Below are 17,564 nucleotides of genomic sequence, written 5' to 3' on the forward strand. Positions count from 1 at the left end.
GCCGAATCCCTGGGGAGGTAGCTGAGTTACCGTTTTAAGGGGAGAGAGGAAGAACAAGATCCAGAGGAAGAGTAAATTGTGGACCTGAACCTACCAAACCTGGAGCTTCTGGGCAGGGGAAGTTATTTCTAATGACTGGAATTTCGGGCACGTGATCCACTGAGAGAGTGGACGTGGGGATGGTTCCTGTGAGGAGTGTCAGCACGTGTTTCTGTGATTGAACGTTTACCCTAACAACGCGCAGCTCTTTCAGAAGCAGAGGAATGGCTCAGGGCACCCAGCCGCAGCCGCAGCCGCAGCCGCAGCCACTGCCATTGCAGCCGCTGACCGCGGAGTCCTCGGGGGCGGCTGCTCGAGTTGGGCCCCAGTCGCAGTGACCAGCTGTGTGGCCTGGGGCCACTTGCACATCCCGCTGCGCTTCCTGTTCCTCCTCCGGAAAGTGGGGTGTTGTGAGGGTGGATCACGCCCTGGGTGTGTGAGTCAGCACGGTGCTCGCTCACCCGTGCAGAACCCCCCGACGTCTGACCACCTGCTCAGTTACACTGCAGTAACGGTCAGTAGGTTAACGGGAAACTTCTAAGGCTATAGGTTTTCCTCTGATCACCGCTTTAGTCCGATGCCGTGAACTGTTAACGTGTGTTCTTACTGTCGTCTGTAAGTAGATTTTTATTTTAGGTTTTTTGTTTCTATTTGATCTGAGAGCTTCTTGTGGGTGTGTGTATGTGTGCATGTTCGTGTTTCTCAAACGGTTAGACTTTTAAAATATTCATTGTTAAATCCTGCATGTACTATAAGGCCAAAGAGTATGGCTAATTTACTTTTTGAAACTTATTAAACTTTTCTTTACAGTCTAGCAGATAATCAATTTTGTGAGCATTCCATGGATGTTAGAAAAGAATCACACTTTCATTTATGTAATACCAAGCTTGTTGATTTTGTTACTCAAATGCTATATTTATATATGTACAAATATACCCATGTATCTGTGTGTGTGTGTGTGTGTGTGTGTGTGTGTTTTATACACACACAAATTCTAGAAGAGACATGCCCAAGGCCCCTGGGCGGTTATGTCGTTGAATTCACTTGTTATTTCGGACATACTTTTGCTCTGTGCATGTTGATGCAGCGTTGCTCTGGGTCCCGAAGTGCGCAGTCATTAGATCTTCTCAGTCAGCTGTGATTTGATCAGGGATCAATCATCCCTCTTCGCCTTGGCCACTGTTTTCTGCCCCGAGTTCCGCCTTGCATCGCCACTCCCGGTCAGCCCCGCCCACGTCACAGCTGTAGGGCAGTGCTCGGAGGCCGCAGGCCCCCAGAGGGTCTGGGCTGCGCTCCTGGGGCAGGCTAGGGAGCTGAGGGCCGGGAGCGCATCACGCCGCTTCGCCACCCTCCTGCCCACCGCTGGCCAGGCGGCACGTTCCAGCATCCCCCTGGCTGATGTCGGGAGGCCGTGCCGAGGCTCCACACTGGCCTGTCCTGGCTGCACTTTTGTGTCACTGTAACTTTCCTCCTGAGCACCCTCAGGGGAACTCTTTGTTTAGCCTTAGCTTTGTACACCAAGGACTGTTGCTTTTTAACATTTCTTCTTCTGTCTCCTAGTTAATTTATGATGGGGGGGGGTATGTGTGCGCCAGTACAGACAGACACTCAGATGTACAGCAAAGTGAATAAATAAGAACTGAATTCACCCAAATGGGTTCTTCTGGACGCGATACCTTAGACCCCTTAAACTTCATCGGTGGGTGAGAAGCACGAGTGTTCATTCATCTCCTTCACGTCCCGTTATTTCCCACATGGGCTACAAGGAAGAGAATCCTCGCTGCTGAAGAGCGCAGGAACCAGAGGTGCTGAAATCTTGCCGCCGTTCTTTTGGTTGTCACGCAGAGGTTCCATTTATCGCCGGACCATCTGTGTGAAAAGCCAGCCGGGACTGGGGCTGAAGTCCGAGGGTGTCTCAGTCTCCCGTGCGCCGCCCTTGACATTGCCCAGCCGGGCAGCTCTGTTTGCTGCTGTTCTGTCTGGTCGTGGTGAGCACCCCCCGTCACTCAGCACCTTCTCTGCTTTCAGGGATCTATCTTCTGGACTTAATCTACATCGATTCCGCGTACCCTGCCTCAGGCAGCATCATGGAAAACGAGCAAAGGTCCAATCAGATGAACAACATTCTCCGAATCATCGCCGACTTACAAGTCTCCTGCAGCTACGGTGAGTACCCCGGTTGCCGGCACTGAGAAACCCTGCGCCCCTGACGTCTGGGCCCCGCCCCTTGTCCGTGAGAAAGCTCTATCTTGAGCATCACACGTGTGCTCGATTTTTTACGTGCATGGTTGATCTTCACAAACTGTGCAGACCAGAGGTCCCCATCTTTGTACTGCAGGTGAGGAAACTGAGGCATAAACAGGTGGTCACGTGTCTGCACGATCACGTGTCTAGTGAGTGGCAGAGTCCTTGTCTGTCCGGCTCTCAAGCCAGAATATTCGTGAGCTGTGTGGGCAGCTCTTCTGTAGGCGGACTCAGGGGCCCTGCCTCCTCCACTGTGTCCCCCTGCCATGTCCCCGGGCCCCTCCCGACTCCTCCCCTGAACTCGACAGGACGATGCAGGGATAGAGAGCATCACGTGAGACTGGGTTTTGTGGGCCAGACCTGCGTGTGGCACCTCTGCGGAGGGAGGCTGGGAAAGGCAGCCCGGCTGTGGGTCTAGAAGGAAGAGGGAAATGGTGGGCAGACAACTTAGCCAGGCTCTGCCCACCACAGCCAGACCCCAGGTGGGACCGTGAAGGGGGCGGTCTGAAATAACAGGTAGAGGAGATGGTTGTTGGGGGAGGGCCAGGGAGCTGGGCAGTCAGAGTGCTGGGAGGGCCATCCGGCTGTTCTCTGACTGGAGGAGCGGGGGCGGGGGGACTGTGCCCCCCATGCAGCCCTCGCCCCGCCCCCAGGCCCTTTCCACTGACAGTCACATCGGCGCTCAGTGTCCTGCCGGCCAGCAGAGCAATTTCAGACACAGCTGTGGGGTCAGACAGACTAGGGTTCAAATCTCAGCCCTGCCTCTTGAAAAGTCACTTTCTCTCTAAGTCTGAGATGTTCTCATCTGTACACACGTGGACATACATGTGCGGGCCCGGGCGTTTCGTCAGAGCTCAGCAAACGCTCGCTTTCCCACCGTCACCCGCCCCCGCCCCACCGTCAGCTTCGGGAGGCGGTGTCGTCCCCACAGCACAGACGAGAACTCGGACACTCACAGGGGCGTCCAGCGTTCTGGCGTCTCTGCGCCACCCTGGAAGAAGAGGAGTTGTCTTGGGCCACACGTTAAATGCGCTGCAACATGCAATCACACACAAAAAACCTCATAATGTTTTAAGTAAACTTACAATTTTCTGTTGGGCCACTTTCATAGCCATCCTGAGCCGTGTGCAGCCCACAGGCTGCAGGTTGGATGACCCTAAAAAATGACATGTTCAGGATCTCGAAGGTCAAGGGCAGAGCCATCGGGTGCTCCTCATGTGACCCGGATGCACCCCCAAGAGTGAGGGCCCTTCTCCCCCCTCTCTGCTGTTCTTCACAGCCTGCCCCACCACCTCCACCTGTCCTCCAGCTCGTCCTGTGTCCTGCCTCACCCCGAGGGGCACGGCACAGAGGGTCCTAGAGGACTTTAGGCCCCCCCAGAAGTGCAGTGACGCTGACGGTCTGCGGAGAGCAGCTGGCATCAGCCACCCTGGGAAACAGAGGCAGTGTGGGGTGGAAGGTGACCCGGGATCAAAACCCAGCTCTGCCACCCTTCGCTCAGTGACACAAGCTTTGCAAGTTGCCATGGCTTCTTCCTCTGTGAAACGGACATATGTGCCCCCCAAATGAGGCAGCTGTGAGGGCCAAAGCAACTGACTCCTAGGAGTCTCTCGGTACAGAGCCTGGCACGGAGCAGGTGCTTGAGCATCTGGGCCCGCCCCGCCTTCCCAGGATGCAGCAGCTTCAGCCCCTGGGCCAGGTGCTCCAGCTGCGCCAGGATCTAGGTGGGGCCAGGCTGGATGAGGTTTTCTTCATTCATTCTTGCTTTCTTGTCAAATGGGTGGGCAAGCCTGGGAGGCTTCCCAGATGGCCCCAGCGGAAACCTGTTTCAGGACACAGACACCCGGTTGTGGCCTGTTCTGGAGGCCACCTTTCCCCAAGGTCCCTGACCTTTCCCTGACCAAAGAACCGTGGTGCCTCGGGGTGTGGTGTCTATGGCCCAGCCATGTGGGGGCGCTCCGTGAGGGCGGAGCCCAGGCCCGACGGCCCCTCTGTGCCCAGTGCCCGACGTCTGGTGCCAGAGTCAGCGGTTCCTGCATCTCTCACCTGGGGCCTGGGGAGGGGAGAGACTGAAGCCTCTGGGTTTTGTCCGCCTCCGGCAGATCACCTGACCACCCTGCCCCACGTGCAGAAGTACCTGAAGTCCGTGCGCTACATCGAAGAGCTCCAGAAGTTCGTGGAAGACGACAACTACAAGTGAGTGCCCGCCCTCCCTCCCGGCCCAGCACACGCAGAACGCATGTGCGCAGGACGGGACCTCTGACGCCACTGGCCCGCAGCGGTACCGTCTGCCCCAGGCCCCCAGGCCCCCAGGCCCTGAGGAGGGTGTTTGGTGAACTTCGAGGCCTGGCTCTCCCAGATTGTGTGGGCAATGTGGGTTTGGGTTCCAGGCTGCGCGAGGTGCAGGCGCCGGCTCTCACAAGTGATTCCCAGTGCTGGGCGGAAGGACAGCCTTCTGGCCGCATCTCGGAGCCGGCAAACAGAGTTCTCCGAGAGCCTGTTTCATAGACGGGGCGGCTCCCCGTGGCCCCAGCCTTCCGCAGACCCGCGCTGGCCGGCGCTGGCTGCGGCCCCGTGTCCGTCCCACGCAGCCCTCAGGGGCAGAGCGAGTTCCCTGCGGAGCCCCGGGGCCTCTGGCAGCACCTCCCACTCCCCCTGCTCTGGCCTTCAGTTCCGTCTCATCTGTGGCCCCTGGGAACTCAGGCAGCGTTTCTGCCTGTTGGGAGGGAGGCGGAGGGTGTTTCCTGTCCACCCTGCCGGGTTGACGGGACAGCTTCTTGGCTCGTTTGGAGCCTGAGGTCAGCCGTGAGCCCCAGCGGGTTTTCATACAACCTGGCACATCGAGGCAAGTCTCGGCCATCTTGTAACTGATCCTTTGCCCCCCGAATGTCACCTTCACGTGTGTTCTTCTAAACCCCATCTTACCCGTCGCCTCAGGTACGTACACCGCAGCTCCTCTGTCTCCTGTTAGCCGCGGTGTTCGTTTTCACGTCTTCCGGCGCGGGGTCTGAGCGTTGTTGCATCACCCGATTGCTCCTCATCTCAGTCACTGAAAACTGTAGGGGACCGTGGTCCCTAGAGACACCCCCGGGTTACCCACGACTCACTCACCGGGGCCTTGGGAACGGCTGTGCACACCGCCCCGCCTCCGCCAGCCCCACACCAGCAGCCCTCAGCCCTCAGCCCTGGCCGCGGCCGGGCAGCCGGGAGGACTGCGGGCTCCCCAGACGTCGGGGTGGGGCCTGGAAACCGTGGCTCTTCCGAGTTCCGTAGGTGGCCCTGCCGATTGGCGATGACTTTGGGAACGAGACATAATATCTTTGGTTGCTTTTGTGTGATTCTTTGTTAAAATCCAATATGAAATTTTGACCTATTACGTAATAGTAACAACAATAGATGAAAGCCAGAGAATATCATTAAAATTATGCTTGCCACAAATTGAGCTCATTTTACTTACAAAGCACTTGCTGTGCTTAAAAGTGGACCCCGGAGTGTGAAATTATTCCCACGTAGGTTCTGGGGTAATATTTTCCATTCCCGTGCCGGTAGCACTATTAAAGAGACAGTAGTTTTTCATTAACACTAATGTCCCTTAAGGAGAAAAACGTAAATACTTCTGCCCATGAGATAATCCTTGGACAGCCCGCAGGCAGTGAGTCACCGCCCCGTCCCCCCCAAAGGCCTGTGAGCACCCCCAGCGCTTCTCGCCGGATGGCAGTCGGCCTGGACTCCGCAAGGGCCCTTTGTCGTCGTCGTCCACGTGGACAGACCCGGGGAGGAGGCCTGCGTCCGCGGCCCCCGGGCCCGGGCCGTCCAGGGAGTCCCTTCCCAGGCAGCGGGTCCCTTCCCTGGCTCTGAGCGGCTCTGCTCCGGGAACCCACGCCCCACCGCCCAGCGAGAGACGTGCTACGCCCCCGCAAGGACACAGCCGCTTGGCTGATACCTCGAGGGCTGCGTTCCCCACACCCCGCCCCCTCTGCTCCGGAGGTGCCCTGTCCTGCCGGGGTGGGGGGGCCACCCAGTGCTTTGTTCTTCTCAGCGGGTGTTCTGCGTTTGTTTTTAAAACTTAAGAACAATTACCCAAACTCCCCCCAGCGGTAGGCGAACACAGTTCCGGACAGTGCTCCGTGCACAGAAAGTACATGCATGTACACAGAGCGGGGCGGCGGGCAGGCGGATGGATGCGAGGCTAGAATCTGTGCAAGTCGAATCACGCTACACTTGCTGTTTTTAATGAACAGTATGGACTTTCATTTTATTTTAATTTAACCAGAAAAAAAAGGAACGGAAATACAGCATAAGAAATTGCTACTCTTTAGATAAATATTTCCCCACCCCGAAAGGTACTAGTTCCTGAAAGAGCCTTCTAAGGTTAACCAAGAGGCCAGGAAGCCATGAACAGGATCGAGCCCTTCAGTTGTGTCTGAACTTGATTCCCACTGTGAACTGGGGCCCGCGAGACGAGAACGCGGGCGCTCTCCCGCTCCTGACACCCCCACTCCACCACCTTCCAGGTTTCTGCTCGCTGCATTGTTATCCCTGCATAGTCCAAGTTTACAGCACACACATCCCGTTCAGGAATTCCGACTCCCACTGTTCGGCATTTTTAAGCAGATTCCGTTCTTTCCACCTGCTGTTTGCCCGCACGCAGCTCCTCCATCCCGGAGTCTTCATTTCACAGCGGCCCCTCACCTGGGCGAGGTCAGCAGGTGCTCACGAGCCGCGCACGCTCCGATCTCTCTCAGGAACACACCAGCCCCTGGCTTGCGGGGCCGAGCCCCTTCATGCCTCCCCCCCGGGACTCGAGGACCCTGCTCCGTTGCCGCGCGGCCCCGTGTAATGCTGTAGAGAAGCCCCAACTCCGTCCGATCTTTAGCTCTCGTGACGGGTCTCGCTCTGTCTTCCTGGTGGGTGGAGGTGTCCTTGAAGTTCAAGAGCCCAGCCAGGGGCACGCCTGCAGTGGGGGGTCTGTACCATGTTTCCCTGGAACTCGGGGCGCGCTCCTTCACTTCAGAGGGATTCTTTTGGTGCATAACCCTGGCTCCTTCCGCGCCGTTTCTTGGGTTTTCCTCTCCCAGGGGTTCGAGGAGTCCACGTGGTGGATGCCCTCTGCCCTCCGTACCCGTGAGCTCCTGTCTGATCTCCGTCTTTGCGGCCGGGCAGCGGATGCCTGCTGCTGCTTGGGCGTTCGTTCACTCGGTCCTCGGTCTGGTCCCCTGGGGGATGCAGTCCCCCTTCCACCTCGCCCCTCTGCTGTCCCTTCTCGGGCCGGTTTCTCTTCAGCCCACAGTCTGCATGCTGTGTCGGTCCACCGCTGAGGGCGCACACGGGGACTTCCCTGTGCCCCTGGGGCTGCCCTGGGCTGCGCTTTCTCTCCCCCTTTCCTGCGGGAAGGGGGCTTGCTGGGCGGCCCTGCCCTTCCTTTTCATCCCCCTCCCCCGTGAGAGGCCCGTCTGGGTACTCCTCCCTTGGCCACGACAGGGGAAGGAGCGTCAGAGCCTGCCCCCGCGTGTGTGGGGTGGGTTGGTCCTCCTGCTGGGCGGTGAGGTCCAGGGCACCCAGGGGGAGCTTGGGGCTCAGGCTCCACAATGATGGGAGCAAGCAGTCTGTTTCGGGGTGGGGGGCTCTGTCTAAAGACCTGTATCAGGGTTCCCTCCGCCCTGTGGGAAGCTGTACCCCATCCCAGAAAGGGGCGCCTCAAGTGTGTAATTCTCCCCGACAGAGGCTTCATTTCCTCACAGTGTCCACCAGGCTCTCTGTCCGCCCCGCCGTCCCTCCTGGCCAGGGGGCCATTGGGAAGAGCGAAGGGTAAGGGCCCGTCAGGCCCACAGGGACGTCCCGGTGGGCAGGGCAGGAGCCGTGCGGCGTTACCGCTCCTGGTGGGACCTCAGCGTCCCCTCTCTCTTCTCTTGGCTGCTGCACGTTCCTGCAGCTCACGGCTTTGGTTCAGGCCCCTCCCTTGCTGAGGAGCACTGGTGAGTTTGTTCACGCCCAGGCTTTCGTGCTTGTTTGCTGGTTTCGCTGGGAGAGGGAGCGTCCAGCATCTGGCTTCACTCTGTCATCTCCACCCAGAAGTTCTTCATTAATGGTTTTTAAAAAGATTTTTGTTTATGTATTTAGTTACTTATCTATTTATAGAGAAAAGGGGAGGGAGGGAGAAAGAGAGGGAGAGAAATATTGATGTGAGAGAGAAACCTCTATCAGTTGCCTCTCGCACACCCGCAATCGGGGGGACCCGGCCCACAACCCAGGCATGTGCCCTGACTGGGAATTGAACTGGCGACCTGTTGGTTTGCAGCACGACACCCAACCCACTGAGCCACACCAGTCAGGGCTTAATTAATGCCTTTTGAAAATAATAATGATACTGAGGTGCCAATCCTCATAATGTGCCTATTGCCACCTGCGTCTCTGGGGACAACTGAGAGGGAGTGTGTGATGATTAAAAGCCCCACGTGGCCGGTGTGGCCTGGTTGGAGCACTGTCCCGTGAGCCGAAAGGTCGCAGCTTCAGTTCCCCAGTCAGGGCACACGCCCAGGCTGCGGGTCGGCCCTGAGTCAGGGCCGGTAAGAGGCGACCAGCGGATGTTTCCTCTCTCATCGATGTTTCTCTCCCCCTCTCTCTAGCCCTCCCTTCCCCTGGCTCCAAAATCATTACGCATGTCCTCAGGTGAGGATAAAAACCAAAACAACCAAACAAAATAAAACCAGTTCGGGTTCAAACGCTCTGGGGTTTGATGCCCGGCCTCTCGCTGCCCTGGGCACTGGGAGAGCTCCTTCGGCTCACTGCCCTCCGCTCCCCCGTGTATGAGACGGGCAACGCGCCTGCCTAGTTCTCGGGGTCGACTTCACAATGAACATGCTGGTGCCCAGCAGTGATGGGCCGTGATTCCTCTGTTCGCCCTGTCATCCTTACCCATTGTTTCTTGGTCACGGAAGTCCCCTGGGGACTGGGAGGGAAGTGGCTGTGATCCGGAGCAGACCTCGCAGTATTCCTGGGTTTCACGACCGTAACTGTCCTTACGGCAATCCGGTCTGCCGGTTACCAGTGCAGTCACGCTCAGGTCCCCGTCCGAGGCAGCAGAGCCCATCTGACCTTGTGACAATCCTTGTTTTCAGACTGTCGCTCAGAATCGAGCCAGGAAGCAGCTCTCCAAGACTCGTCTCTTCCAAGGAAGACCTCGCAGGTATTGTAGCCGCACCGTACCGAGTGGGGGCGTGCCCGCCAGTGGCCCACATGCGGCTGCCGGCGTCAGTCCTGCCTTTGGGGCCCAAGGGCGCAGTCCAGTTGGCAGGTTGGCGGGCTCAGCTGTCCCTGCTCACGGCCCTCCCATGCCAACCTGCCTGGGCTCCTGCTCCCACGGAACTCCTGGGGGACACCCCTGGGCTGGGGCTCCCTGGAGGAGCCTGGGACCTAAATGCCCCAAGGGAGGCGAGATCAGAACCCCAGGTTGGGAGCACGGAAACCCCAGGGTCTCCTCCAGGTCACCTGAGCCCTTGCCATCAGGCCCAGGGCCCTGGAGCTAACGTGCCCTGGAGGGGCACACAAGGTGCCAGGGCGTTTGGTGCCACCAGCCACAGAGGGCTCAGCTCCCTGGAGCACCAGTTCTGTTCACATATTTAGGACACATACACACAGCGTCCCCTAGTGATTAGGGACCCGGCTTTGAAGTCAGCCTGATGAGCTGTGCTGTTTCCTAGCTTTGTCATCTTACCTGTCTGGTCTCTGCTGGCCTCGACCGCACAACGGAGGTAATGCTAGCAGTCACCTTGCAGGGTTGCTGTGATGCCCGGGCAGGTTCGCGCCTGTAAAGCACGCTGCCCACGTGGGCACGTGGTGAAAGCGCTTCGTCGCTATCGCTGTAACGGTTTCCTCTCATCTGTCTTCCAACCAGCTTCCTGTCCCAGGGCCCCTCCTCCCCCAGCCCAGGTCAGCACCACCACCTCACCTCCCACTGCTCGTGGGAGGGTTGGAGACCAGCAGCCCGGCTCCGAAAACTACCACTGCTGGTTGGGGGCCTCAGGGGCAGGCCCTCGACAGGCTCTGTGGCCGGGAAGGAGGGGCCGCATTCACCTGAGACCCCTGCCTAGGACGGAAGCAGTGCCTGGAGCCGGGCCGCACCCCCAGCCCACCCCCTCAAGGTCAGCCAGACTCCCCTCCCCCCCACCCACCCCCACCCCCACCCCCACCCCCACCTGGCTCTGTTGTTCACGGGACCCCCAGCGCCCAGCACGTTGAGGAACCCCCAGCATCAGCGGGAATCCTGGCGGGGGACAGAATTAGTTGCCCCTGAAGGCCCACGGGGAGAGACGGAGTGAAGCTGAAGGAAGCAGCGGGAACAAGAACAAGCGCTTCCCACAGAGCGCGGCGAGGCACCCGGTACCCCTGGCTGGGGGACCCGGGGGGGAACAGTGTCCCCGCGCCCAGCGACTGTGGAGCCCCAGAGAGGGCTCGGGTGTGCGGGGTCAGACAGAACCCGCGGCACCCGCCACGGCTCAGTTCCCCCATCTGTATGTAAGGGGCACTCGGACCCCTCCCTCGAGGGTGGTGGTGGGAGTTCACTGGCGCCCCAGGTGTAAAGCCCTGAGCGCTGAGCCGGACACACGGAGCTCGTTCAGCAAGTGTAACACCTGTTGTTGGGATGTTGTTGTTATTGTCAGCGTTGTGATTCCCATTAGCATCGAATCACCCTTCAGGTGTTAGCAGGACGTCACTGCCTCGGGGAAGCATTTCCTCCCACCCAGCCCCCCACCCGTCCCAGACCAGGTCAGGCCACCCCCCTGTCCCACCCCCACCCCACCTGTTACACCAGGGGTGGCACAGGAAGGGCCAAACCCACGGCCCCTGTTTGTGTCGGAGCACAGCCACACCCGTCCATGGACTATTATTGTCCGTGGCCGCTCTCACACTGCAGTGGCAGAACTGAGTGGGCGGGGCACACACAGCCACCCCACCCACGCCCGGCCCTGCAAAGCCTGAAATGCTCACTAGCCGGCCCTTCCCAGGGCTCCCCTTTCACGACTCTCCGGGCCTCTCCCTAGCCCTTCCTTCCTGTGCATCAGACGCTTGTCCTTGTTTGTGTGCCCCGGGTCTGCCTTCCCTCCCCCCGGGACCGAGGTCCCCGGGGTAAGAACCCTGTCTGCTGCCCTCATCCCTTCAGCCCAGGCCGCTGAGCTCCTTGCGGGGCCCTGCAGACACCTGGTTCCCGAAGGAGCTCCGGAGCCAGCACTGCTGTCTCTGCACTCCCTCCCAGGGAAGTGCCGACGCCAGCAGTTTTCCCGCCGAGGAGCAGCCGGCCCACGGGGGTGTCTCCCGCCCGTTCCCCACACCCCCGCTGCAGCCCTGGGCCAGGATGCTAAGGCTTTCGCCGATCACCAGAGGGCTGGAAAGCTTCAGAGCCGCTCAGTGGTCCTGGCTTCCCACCCACGGCCTCTGCAGCCCCGGGACAGCCAGGGGTCTGTGGAGGGCGGGGCCCGAGGGGCCGCTCCGAAGGGGCCTGCCCCGGCCTGGCAGTCAGACCGGGCTGCGTGGCAGGAGCCCGAGCAGACCCCGGGACAGGAATGTGCCTCTTCCAGTCGGGAACGGCAGGAACGTGGCCTCCCTCGGCTCCTCGGGAGGGGCCCGAGCTGCTGCTCCGGGCTCTCTTCCCAGCAGCCGGGCACCCCCACACCTGCCAAGGGAGGCCGGCCCCAGGATGTGTTCATGGATTCCTTCCCTCAAGACTTCCCGGCCAACGGCCTGCTGTGAACCAGGCAGCCGCCGTGGGCCACAGGCCCAGGGGCGAGGCACAGGCCTGCCCTCATGGAGCTGGCACATCAGTGGGGGCAACGGGTGGCGGAAGCCATGGGGGGCAAGGCATGGCATGCCGAGGAGCCGGCAGGAGGCCGGGGGGAGCTCCCCGACTCTGTGGCCACGCCCCCTTCTCTGACCAGCTTGCTTGCCTGGGGCTCAGGGACCACAGACTCTGGCTCCGCCTCTGCAGAGGTCCCCACACCCCCCCCAACGGAGACCTGCCCCCGCTCTGCGCCCTGGGGAGTGGCTATGCCAGCAAGCGGACAGCCTGTGAGAAAGGAAACGCAGAGACCTCCTCCGTCTCTGGTCCGTGGAGACAGCCCGACCAGGAATGCCACGTTTTCGGTTTCCCCCCGTATGTAATGTTTCCTTTATGTAGATGAAATAATACTTTCCTGGAGAGCAGAAATTATAAAGAACACTGACCCCCAGAGAGGGCGCAATCATGTTTGCGTGTGCCTTGGAGCGGGTGAAGACAGCCCCAGACTCTGTGAGCCCTGCCTCCACGCGGCTGAACCAACGACAGGCTCTCTCTGAAGAGTCCTTGGCAGCAAAGCGGGTCCGTGGAAGGGCTCGGCCCGCGCCTCGGGTTCCCGTACTTGTCCCTTCCGCACTGTCCCCCCCCACACACACACCTCTCTGTCCTCCTCGTTTTCCCGCCTCCTGAGTCCGGCAGTCCGGGTTCAAAGCCCGGCTCTGGCACTCAGCTGTGGGACCTCAGGCAATCGGCCGAGTCCCTCGGAGCCTCAGTTTTCGTGCTGGTGAAATGGAAACAGGAGTAAATAATTCCCTTTGGCTTACTTCTCGGAGCCGAGGCGGTGCCGGGAAAGCCCTCAGCACAGTGCCTGGTGCTCAGTACCGCGCAGAGCGCCCGCTCTGGCGCGCCGATGCAGTGTGAGTCTGGTGCACGGACAGCCACTCTGTTGCACGCGTAGGCTCTGTGAGTCAGGGAGCCGGCAGGACACGGACGGCCAGCTTGTCTCTGCTGCACCGCATCCGGGGCCGCAGCTGGGGGGACTGGAAGACTGAGAGGGCCCCAAGGCCCAGGGCTGGAGTCTCTGGACGTGCTTGGTGCTGGCGGTCGGCTGGAGCTGCCGCCGGGCAGAGCCTGTGGGTGCATGCCGCCTCCCGTGGGCCCGGGGCCACCTCACCGCGTGGCAGCCTCTAGGTCCCCAGACTCTCTGGCAGTGACTCCCCAGAAGACAGGGTGGCCCAAGGGCAGGGTGGAAGCTGCCTTGCAGCGTCGGTGTGACCCCCCTCGGAAGCCACGCAGCCTGGCTTTTGCCACAGTGTGTAGGTCAGGGCTGCCGCAGAGGCCGGCCCAGGTCCAAGGAGAGGGGACGTAGACAGGACCACCCAGTGGGAGCAGTGTCAGAGAATCCGTGCACGTGTGTGAGAGCCGCCACACGCTGGTTCCCGGCAGGGAACAGGGGCGCAGGGACGACAGCAGTGGCAGCTGCCCCGTGCTGAGCACGCGCTCTCTCCTCGGCCCCGCCCAGGGGTTCACTCGGTGACCCGCGCACCGGCCTGTGACCTGGGGCGCCGATCTCCCCATTCTCCGGGTGAGGGGCCTCACCTCACGCGGCGGGGCAGGGGCAGGGCCTCTTGCTGAGCCCAGGCAGGGGTCTGGACCGGTCACGCTTGCACCGGCAGCGGAAGAAGCGGGGTGCAGGCGAGGGCCCAGCGCGCTCTGGGCTCGGTGCCGCTGCCCCTGCATCACAGTGCTGTGCGCACCCCGTCCCCGGTGACGGCCTTGGCGTACCTGTGACCGGCCTGCGGCCACTCTGAGGCCCACACGGCTCGAGCGCGGGCCTCAGAGGGCTGGCTCCGTGTAAGAATCAGAACTCCAAACCCCGGTTTGGCATAAAATCTCTCTCTCGCCCGAGCCCGGGGCTTCGGGCTGACGGCCCGTGGCGGGAGAGCGGGGTGCTGGGCTCTTCTCCCCCCCCCCCCCCCCGAAGCGTTCCCTGCCTCTCGCAGCTTGCTGGCCGTGGGCCACTGGAGGGAAGGACAGTCTTAGCGGTGGGTGCTGCTGTCTTGGGACACAGGTGGCCGCCCCAGGTGGCAGCTGCTGGCACTAATGCTTCCTCTCCCTTGGGCTTCTCAGAGAACCAACCCAGAGGTCTGACCTGGGCAGGCGCAAACCCATCCCGGGCGCCACGGCAGCCCCTCCCGTGGCCCGCCGCATCTGCCCATCCGGCCCTTGCTGCTCGGGCCCTCTCCGCTCCATGCCGGCGCTCCTCACGGGCCACCTTGGGCCTTGGAGGCCTCCCCTTCCTTGTCCCGACAGATCTGCCAGCGCAGCTGAGCCCCAAGCGGCCACCGCTGTCCTGGGGCTATGGCCATGTTGGCTTCTCAGCCCAGGGTCAGACACTGGTTGTCCCCTGGGTCTTCCAACTGCTGGGGACATATGTCAAGCTCCCCAGGTGGTCTGTGGAGACGCCCCACGCTATGACTGAGTAGAAGAAGTGGCCCTATGGGCGAGGGGCGGGGACTCCCCTTCCACACACTCCTCTTCCTCCCTTTATTCTCGGAATGGGCGGGGGGCCCTAGGCGAGGGGCTGTGGGGCTGGGAAGCCAGTTTTCACCAGTGCCCCTGGCAGGGTGCATCTGCCTTGTCTGGAAGTGCCCTGTCCTACAGCCCAGTACGGCAGGGTCAGGCTAAGGAGCCGAGACTCCAGCCTGGTTCTGCCCGACTCCGCCGCCCTGCTGCGGCCCAGCTCCCCCTGTGGCGCCAGTGCCGCCCCTGGCGTTCCTCGTGGCTCCCCGTGGCCTGGGAGTCTCGGCCCTCCAACTGCGAGGGGGCGTCTGGGCCTCATCGCAGCTGAAGGGTGATCGCTCACAATAGAGACCCGTGAGAGCCGCATGTGTAAGAAACCAAGAATGTGTGTGAATGTGGACGGGATCGGCTCCCAGGCTCGACCGTGAAACCTGGCCAGAGAAAGGTTTCAACACAAACAGGCTTTCTGTGCAGAGGGGCCCGTGCGTCCCAGCGTGCTGCAGGGCTCTGGCAGACCCGGAGGAAGGCCGGCCCCTGCCCTGGGAACAGGGTCTGAGCAGCGCGGGAAAGAACGTCCCCCTCCGCCCCCCGCTGCTTCAGGCTGGAAGGAAGGATGCCCTGTGCCTCACACACCCGGGAGGGCGGTGCTGTCAAGAGCGCCAGGTCACGGCTGTTATCACTCCCCTTCTCCAGGGATGAGACTGGGCCACGAGCTCCCAGCTCCGCCCCGGGCAGAGGCGAGACTGGAACACAAGTCTTGTGACTCCAAGTCGGGTCGCCTCCTCTCTGCCACAGCTGCCTCCCATTAATGTCCAGTGCGTGAGACTTGGAACGCACCCCCGAAGGCAGCAGCAGGGCCGCCAGACTGCTGAAATCGGGCAGTGCTGACCCAGGGCAGGGCTGCCCGGGCGCTGCTGGAAACCCGTGGGAACCCGGCTCCCCATCCCGGGCCGTGTCCTCCTTGGCAGAGCCGCCGCCTCTGCAGCCCTGAGCCCCACGCCCAGCCACTCGGCACACACGCTGCTCTCCGCTGGTCCTGCCCCGCGCTGCGCACTGGGACGCGGCCCTGCCTCCCGGGGTCTGGTGGGAGAGCCGGACGGTCAGCAGGAAATCTCAGTCCTTAGTTACAGATGTGCGGGCGCTGCAGTGGCAAAGTGTGGGTCCAGGAGGCCTGGGCCCGGGAGGAGGGGTCACCGCCCTCCTCGTGAGAACTCACTCTGTGAAGCGTGGGTTCGGGCTCGTGTCCCAGTGTCAGCCCTCACCGTCGTCTAACCGAGCCCCTCAAGGCGGGAGATCGGCGGTTCTTACCCTCTGTTCTCTCCCTTCTCCCAAGAGAAACTTCCAGGGTGGAGAGGAGGGCATTGCGGGGCATGCCGAGCTGTCTGCGGTGGTCCACAGGGCTCCGGGCAATGCTCTGGCACTGGCTGGCAGGCAAGGCCCCTCCGGTTGGGTCTCCGGAGACCCGGACCGGAAGAAAGGGGAGCACTGCTATGTGGAACATTTGGCCACAAGGATGGTGCTGCCTGCCCGGCCGCCTCTGGGCGGGATGACGCACTCGCTGAGGCCGGGGGCTGCCGGGGCCAGGGGCTGCTGGGGCTTTGCTTCCGGGGCGCCTCCCTTTAGAGTCCCAAACAAAGCAAGATGCATGCCCCATGCACCTAAAATGACGCTTCTCCCAAGTAGCTGATTTTACACAAGGTCCTTTGTCTTCTCGTCACCCCACAAATGCCACCACTGTCCTGGCTTTCTGCCCCAGGCTTTCCTTCTTCTTAGTGAGCTCACAACCCTGGACGATCTCACGCCCTCTGGGGCCCCATGCACCCTTGTGCTGTCACCTCACACACATCTGTCCCCTGCTGCCATCTGTCTCCTGAGTGTCGCCCCCATCTACCCAAGGGCCTCCCGACATCAGTCCCAAACTGAATTTCTCATCGTCCCCAAGTGAACGGACCAGCCTCCACTGAGGGTTACCTGCACACCTGGTCCCACCACACACCCCCACTGGCCTACCTCCTAGATATCTCCCACCCCCATCTCTCCCTCCCAGCCTGTGGTCTCCGCCGTGTCCACGTGCTTTCCAGCCACAGTGAGCTTTCTAGGGTGCAAATCTGAACACTTTACTGCCCCTCCTAAAAATCTCCACATCTTCCCCTCCTTAAACTCTAGGCCCCTCCCCTGGCCCAGCAGCTCCACTGCTTTCACGCACACGCACACGCACACGCACACGCACATTCCCACCCTCAGCTCTTCAGCTAGTTTTCTCTGCGGCTTTACTGCCGTCTCTTTTCTCGGGGTCTTCGCGTGTGCTGCTCCCTCTGCATCTGCCGCCACCCTGCGGAACTCCTGGCCAGCCTGGAGGTCAGACCCGCAGGTCCCCCACGGCTCCCCTGCTCCCCAGCTGCTCTCCCGGGGAGCTCCGAAACCCTTCCGACCTCAGGGCCCCCACCGCGGCACGGAGACAGCGGCAGTGCCTGTGTGCGAGGGGGGCGCCACTTCTGGCGCTTTGTAGGTGCTCGCGGAATGCCGGCCGTTGGCACTACCACCGCCGTTATTGCCGGGGTAGCTCTACTGTTGGGGTTGCTGCTGGGACCCGATTTGTTGTTGGGGTTCTCCTGTCGAAGCGTGTGTCTGTCCGGGTGTAACCACCTGGCTCCTGTCCCTGTCCCACTAGGCTGTGAACCCCAGCACAGCAGCTCTCCGGTTTGACTGGCTGTGCGGCACCCGGCCCGGCCCGGGCCCCCTCGCCGCAGGAGGGAGGGCGGGACACGAGTCCTTTTCTCCTCCCGGGGAGTCTGCCGGGGCAGGTCACTGCTCCCGCCTGGTCAACGTGCAGCTCAGGCTGAGAGGTGCAAGGTAGCTCGCCCTTCGCTCAGCCTGCGAGCGGCAAATACCAGTGGGAGCCCAGGCCTGTCTGCCCCTGGGTCCCAAGGTCTTCGCCATGGCCGCCCGTCATCCTTGACCTTGCCCACGCCTAAGCCACGCTTAGGAG

At 61.3% G+C, this 17,564-nt stretch overlaps 1 protein-coding gene across 9 annotated transcripts in view; it reads left to right on the forward strand.

Moving 5' to 3' along the window:
* RALGPS1 (Ral GEF with PH domain and SH3 binding motif 1) overlaps positions 1-17,564 on the forward strand; it is a 233,187-nt gene that overhangs the window by 181,397 nt on the left and 34,226 nt on the right. For all 9 annotated transcript variants that reach the window (XR_004902354.1, XM_036022249.1, XM_028512846.2 and 6 more), the window contains 3 exons: positions 2,068-2,205; positions 4,386-4,479; positions 9,402-9,469. Coding sequence is in view for 8 of the 9 variants with exons in the window: in XM_036022249.1 (XP_035878142.1) it covers positions 2,068-2,205; positions 4,386-4,479; positions 9,402-9,469 (300 nt within the window). In the remaining variant the exon portion in view is untranslated. The remainder of the gene's footprint in view (positions 1-2,067; positions 2,206-4,385; positions 4,480-9,401; positions 9,470-17,564) is intronic.

This window comes from Phyllostomus discolor, chromosome 3 (genome assembly GCF_004126475.2).
Source record: "Phyllostomus discolor isolate MPI-MPIP mPhyDis1 chromosome 3, mPhyDis1.pri.v3, whole genome shotgun sequence".
Lineage (NCBI taxonomy): Eukaryota > Metazoa > Chordata > Mammalia > Chiroptera > Phyllostomidae > Phyllostomus > Phyllostomus discolor.